The following is a 6,751-nucleotide window of genomic DNA, read 5'->3' on the forward strand; positions in this document are numbered from 1 at the left end:
TCTGTAAATCTGACATTCCAATAAAAATAAATCTTTTTTTTTTTTTTAATTCTCAGTACAAAGAAAACACTTTTCATACAGCTTGGAACACAACAAGTAACACTTGTTGACTATGATGTTGGGGCACAAAGATACTAGGTGGAAGCTCAAAACGATCACAGTTTTTTTCTTTTATAAACATAATGACCAAGAATTCATAGTAACTATTAATTGGTTTCTTTCTAACCCCTGAAGTACTTGAATGAAAACCTGTGGATGAACTAGTTTGAGCTACAAACATTTGGTGCGGTGGTTCATCCACCACTTGGGGGGCCCACATCCCACATCAGAGAGTCTAGAGTCATGGCTCTGCTTCTGGGCCCAACTTGTGCTAATGCGCACCCAAGGAGGCAGCAGGTGATGGCACAAAGTCCCTCCCTGCCACCCAGATGTGTGGGAGACCCTGATGGAGTTCCCGACCACTGAAGTGAGCTCAAGACTGGAAAAGTTTTAACATTTTGAAACAGGATCTCTGAGGATAAGGAGACTTCATCTGCCTGAGCTGCAGCTCAGCCCCTGATTAGTTTGGTCCCCGTGTACCTCTCAGGTGCCGTGGGCCCGACCAAGGCATGTTGACCTTTCTGAAATCCATCCGTGATGTCCCCTTGACTTCAAACGCAGCTTTCCCGGGCTTGTTTGCCCTGTCTCGTCTGGTGCTGATGCGTCCTCATTACCCAGCTGTCACACTCAGTTGGTCTGATGGACCCCAACCTTCCCCCCCCAAAACATGCCTGACCTGCTTACCTCTACACCACAGAGGGGGTTGCCAACCCAGCTGTGCGGGGAGAAGGACATGGCCAAAACCCACCACCTTTCAGCAGTGCTGTGCCGGTCCCTAGCCACCCATGACAGTGACAAACATCGTGAAGGCAGGGCTTGTGCAAGCTGACCAATGATTGCCAGGGGATGGTCACCATGGGAGCACCAGACATGCCTCCATCCTGAGATTTAGATACCCTGTTTCCCTTCTGGAGCTCAGCTCCAAACAGCTTTTTCCTCTACTGTCCTTTGTGTTTCTGCAGCTGGCAGAGATGGGGTTAAGGACTGTGGGCAGTTAATCCACCTGGGGTTGAGGCCTGCTGCTAGAAGGAGCTGCAAGAATGAGTGGAATTTCAAGGGGGTGGGGAAAGATTCTGACCTCTGCAGGCCCCATCCCGCATCAGGCCTCTCTGGGGTCCAGCCCGGCTGCACCTTTTTTAGAATGCGGGAGCTTGGGTTTCCTTTGTTGCTGTGGAACAGGATGCAGGAGTGTTTTGAACATCCGCCTCTTTCACCTTGTCCCACCTTTCTCCATTCAGTATCCGCCTGACTGCTCTCCCCTATCCCCCAAACTCCCCAGGTCTGAGTGCATAAACAAGTTCGCCTCCGTCTTTGGGACCATGCCGCTGAAGGTGGTGGAGCACCGAGCTGACCCTGTGCTCTACAAAGACGACTTTCCTGAGAAGCTCAAGAGTTTCCCCAACATCGGCAGCCTGTGACCTGCGCAGGGGACCCTGCAGCGTGCACCCCAGGAAGGGTGTGGCCTCCTGGGCCAGTGCCCAGCCACTCAGCAGCCTGGGCGCAGCAGCCCGCGTTGTGCAGGCTCCCTGGCTGTGGGAGCACCTCTGGCTCCTCCCTGAAGGGCCACATGGAAGTCTTGGGGGAGCCTGCTCTACATTTCAGTGCAGCTCAGCTGCCTGCCTTTTGGTTTCCAATCCGGAAGGAAACCTGACTGTAAGACTGCTGGAAAAAAGAAGGCCGTCAGTCCAGGTCAGATCCGGGGACTCCATACCTCACTTCCGGTTACCTGGCCATCAGTGAGTTCTGCAGAGAAGCGGCCCATCCTGGAACTAGCTGCAGAAACCAAGCCTGTCTCGGGACCCGGCGCACTGTCTCAGGCAAGGGGGGAGCCCCCACCACTCAATCAGGATCCTGTCAAGTCCATCAACTCCTTCTGTTTATTTGGAGCTTTGCGGGGGGGGGGGAGTGATTAAAATAATGATTTAATTTCTTTTTTTTTTTTTCTACCATGTCTTCAGCACGAATTCTTAGGAATCCAGGGACCCATCCACCCTTCTCCTTTTGTGTGTTTAGCTCCATCTTTGCATTTCTCGGCAGTCTGGGGAGCCACACAGCCAGGAGGGGTATCAGGTCCCATGTACTTCCCACGTAAGAAGGACCAAACACTAGGCACCACCAAGAACTGATGATTCTCAGAACTCCCTGAGGAGTCAGTCCTGTGGGTGTGAGCAGGTCCAGACAATGTCCTCTCAGTGTTCCTGGGGAAAGGCAGGTGGCCTCCAAGAGCCTGCACCCAGCAGGGTGCTTTCACTGGTACTGTGTTGTCAGAGTGGAGGGATCCGTGACCCTGCCTCCCAAACCCAAGCAGATGCCAGATCTCACCCACCCCTCCCCCTACTCTTTGGATATAAATGTAACATTAGCCAGGGAGGTTCTGGCTATCGTTAAATGGGGCTGTAACAACTGCTTTGCAACAGTTGCCTGTATCCCTAAATCATTAAATTTCAGCATTTAGTAATACTGCACATGTGTGAATTCTACCTCCGTAAGCCCAGTTGATGAACAAATCTACTCTGGTGAATGTTAAATGTTAGGGATTGGAAACAAATTTTATCTGGCTCTAATATTAAGATTAGCCACAGTTTTGGGCTTTAGCCATAACATATGTCCCCAGCACACAAAACGCATAACAATTTGCTTAGAATATGGATATAATCATAGAAACCTTAGTCATTTGCCAGGCGGAGACAATCTATGCCGCCACCCGTCGTTCCGGGGGAAGCAACTCGAAGGTGAGGGCTCACTGAGCTGTGGCTTGGAGGAGAGTCGCTTCAGATGTGTTGTCGCAGACAGGATGGGGTTCAGGAAGAAGATTTGAATAGTAGAGGAGAAAGTGAAAGCCCTGGGAGTTTCAGCTTGGTGCTTATGAAAGAGCAGTGGTGGGAAGTGAAGGATCAGAGACCGCCTCAACCAGTTCATCCACTTTCCCAGCACAGACACCAGGGCTGTGGGTGTTTTCTATGCCCCAGTGTATCACCAGATGCAAACACAGATGCTTAGGGTGTTCTTCCAGCTGGGATGCTGTGCACTGGCCAGCAGGAGACGTGGGAAGGCCTGTTGTTCCTAGCATGAGGATGGCATGATAAGCAGCAAGAGACGTGTGTTATCATCAGTCGGCAGTCAGCAGCCAGAAGCGGATCCCAGCAGGGAGGATGCCTGACCTGGCTCGGAGTTCTCTAGATTGTCTGCCAAGATAGGGGTGTGGCTCCCCTCGGAGAATGGTGTCCACAGTGCCTTGGGCCTGGCTCCTGCAATTGTCTATCTACTCAGCAGCAAGCGCTCCTGGTGGCTGATCTGACCTGGTTCTGCCTCCCAATGGGCACATTGCTTTCCTTTTTAAAACGGTTAGAAAGCCAAATCTTTCACCCAAGATCCCTGGGAGCCACAGCAGCCAGAAAACTCCATTTGAGCATCTCACTGCTTCTGGACGTGGCAGACATTAGATTTTGCAACATAGCACAAGACAAGTTATACTGTAAAAGAAACAGGGACAGTCTAGGTTACTTAATGCCACCTTTGAAAGTTCTACCCCCATGAATGGGCAGGTGGTACAGTCACGGTAGAAATTCAGGGGACTCTTGAAAGCGATGTGATTTCCAGGCTCAGAGAGGGCGGGGGACGGTGCTCCTTGCTGGTGTATCTGGGGCTGCAGAGCAGCGAGCCTCACCCGTGAGCTTGGGTGGGATCATCTGCCTCAGTATGCCATCCAGCCTGGTTTCAGAAGCACAACAATAATGCTAATTAAAATGTCATGTTCTGGCCTACAGCAGACAGCAGCTGGTTTTCGATTAAGCAATCTTTTTAAAGAAATTGCCTCCTCCTGGCCTACAGAGAAGACAAACTTGAATCAGCCCTGGCCCTGACCCAAGTGTGTGCGTGGAGTCACTGCCTTGGTGGTGTCCCCAAGGACCAAACAGGGATGGGTCCGTTTGGAATGCCAGGGCAGGAAACAGAATTCTGTGTTGATGAGTGTTTGATAGTATTTTTATCTCGGGTAATTGACCAAGCCTCACACACACTTAGGGCTAGAGCCTTCTATTCTGAATGGATTGGAGAGGAAAATAGTAACTTTGGCTCGCAGCATCTCTGGTTCTTTCCTGCCAGTGTCACACTGCGGTCTCCTGTCCTTAGTGTCACCAAGTTCAAAGTCCCAACTCCTCAGCACTTTGACGGACTGGTTTTGCTGCAGCCTGTTGGGGACAGTGGCCATCCTGCTGTCCTGTACTGGGCAGAACTGGTTGTTTAATTAGGCGAACTCCCTGCACCCATCCTATGACCCCAGCTTTGCCCTGGGGTTCCTGATGGGTGCCTAGCCAGCCAGGAGGCTGGGGGATCCTCATACCAGAGGACACCAGGTATGTAGCCAGGCCTCTACAGCTGTACTCCAGGCCGAATCCAAGAGCCTTTGATGGGTTTCAGCCACTGCAGAGGGAGGCCTGGGAAGGGGGCTGGGTTCTGCTGAAGCCTTCTCTCGCTGTCCTGCGGCCAGGGGTCCTGGGAGTAGCCAAGGGAAGCGCTGCAGAGACTCGGAATGTTAAGGGTTTCCCATGGGCTCCCCATCCTGAGTCTGGCAGGTTCCTTGGCTTTGGGGATGATCACAGCCTGCAAGATGGACCATTTAAGACAAAAAGAATTATTAATTTTTATTGGAAAGGCAGATTTACAGAGAGAAGGAGAGACAGAGAGAAAGAGCTTCCATTTACTGGTTTACGTCCCAAAGGGCCACAACAGCCAGAGCTGAGCCAATCCAAAACGAGGAGCCAACAGCTTCTTCCTGGTCTCCCATGTGGGTGCAGGGGCCCAAGGACTTGGCCCATCCTCCACTGCTTTCCCAGGCCACAAGCATGGAACTGATCAGAAGTGGAGCAGCCGGAACACGAACCAGCACCCATATGCGATGCTGATGCTTGCAGGTGGAGGATCAACCAGATGAGCCATCGTGCTAACTCCAGCCAATTCCATTTCTCTCCACCCGGGTAATTGGCGAGAACCAGAGAAGCCGCAGCAGGCTGCTCCAGCCTGCTTGGCACCAAGAGGCAATGACAGAGAGCAACCCCCTAACCCCAGACTTTGTCCAGCCACTTCTCAAGAAACAATCCTGGCAGGGATGCTAACCATACTGGCAGGCAGCTGCCAGCCAGGAAGGCTGGGGAAGCAAATGGAATCTCCCACAGCAGAGCCTGGAGGTATTTGAAACCCACAGGGCCTGTTCCAGCCCACCTCACTCCTGGGCTCTAGCCAAGCCCCCAGGGCTCCCAGCCTTGGCCAGTGTTTGGTGCTCCTCTTGCTTTTCTGGGACCTGTTTTGTCAGGCCCATGAGGCCTGAGCATCTGAGGGGGCTTCTCTGAGTGAGTTCCCAGCAAGGTGGGCATGCTGATGGGCACCATGTCCTGGCTTTAGGGTCAGCACTGAGTTCACCTGCAGTAGGAGATGGCATAGTACAATGCTCAACCCACAAGCTCACCTCCACTCCTGTTGAATGGGTGCACAGGGTCTCTCCGCGTATGACTGTGTGGCCTCCAGGGTCTGCATGGACAACGTGGTGCCATGGCCTCCTGGTCTCACGCCCATGTTGCTGGCCAAGAGGGAGGAGTATTAGGAAGGGCTTGATTCCTCCCAGCTTTGCGGGCCACTTTCTTCTGGAAACAATTGCATCCTTAGCTTCTGTGCCTGTATTTCATTTCTGCAGTGTGGCAACCCTTCTAGGTTAGAATTCTGCTCATCTCTGCTGTTCCCCAGGATGACTCCTGGCTGCTTCTGCCCCTCCTCCCCATGGAGGACACAGCTGACAAGCAGGGGACAAAGTGGCTCTCAAGAAGCCCCAGGCAGCTGTGTCTGCTAGAAGCTTCCTGAATGCAGCGTTGTCTGGGTTGGGAGCTGCCGACAGGGCAGGGGGATGGCCACAACCATGGCTCAGGGCATCACATCACTTCTATTTATAGCTGCACATAAGTGTGTCATTGGGTACCACACCCAAGGGTAGACTCAGGGGTGTATGGTTCTCTTGGTAAGCCCAGCCAGAGAATGAGCACCTGCCTGCTGATCCAGGTAAAAGGGCATTTGTTCCATCACCACCGGGTAGCAGTCTCAGGAGCTGTCTGAGACACTGTCCTGTGCCCAGGCGCTCTGATTCTAACAGTCCATCTTGAGTTCTCCAAGACAGGAGTCAGCCTGCTTTAGTCAAAGCTATAAGTGAACACTCATTGGCTCCATCAGCTCCAGTGGATACTGGGATGGAAGCATCCTTTTTTTCACTGCACCTTCCGCTGCACCGGCCCAAAGAGACTACACCCCCCACGTCACAGTTTCCTTCCCCCACTGGAAGCTGGAGATGGCAAGCTCTGGTGAGAGGGAATAGTGTTGGCATCTCTGACCAGACTGTGCCTGGAACAGTGACATAAACCCTCTCCTGGCCCCTACCGTTAGCTTGGAGCCTGGACACTCTGGATCCTGTCTGGGCCATCAAGCAGGATTACCAAATGAGTGGTGCTTTGGCGCCCTAGTCCTTGTGGTGCTCTATAAATAAGCCCCGTGTTTATTTTCCTACGTTATTGAAACGAGCACTTGCGATCTGGGCCCAGAGCACGTCCATCCGGTGCCTGGTGAGGGCCCCCGCATGGTTGCTGTCTAAAGCGATTTGGAGCCCCCGGCC

The 6,751-nt window shown here is 52.6% G+C and overlaps 1 protein-coding gene across 1 annotated transcript in view; it reads left to right on the forward strand.

The window, feature by feature from the left end:
• Positions 1-2,564, forward strand: part of EXT2 (exostosin glycosyltransferase 2) — a 145,164-nt gene extending 142,600 nt beyond the window's left edge. Inside the window, exon 14 of the mRNA XM_040980143.1 lies at positions 1,379-2,564. Within this exon, the coding sequence (XP_040836077.1) occupies positions 1,379-1,517 (139 nt within the window). The 3' untranslated portion in view covers positions 1,518-2,564. The remainder of the gene's footprint in view (positions 1-1,378) is intronic.
• The last annotated feature ends 4,187 nt before the right edge of the window (positions 2,565-6,751 follow it).

This window comes from Ochotona curzoniae, unplaced genomic scaffold (genome assembly GCF_017591425.1).
Source record: "Ochotona curzoniae isolate NIBS_2020 unplaced genomic scaffold, NIBS_Ocur_1.0 contig_3432, whole genome shotgun sequence".
In the NCBI taxonomy this organism is placed as follows: domain Eukaryota; kingdom Metazoa; phylum Chordata; class Mammalia; order Lagomorpha; family Ochotonidae; genus Ochotona; species Ochotona curzoniae.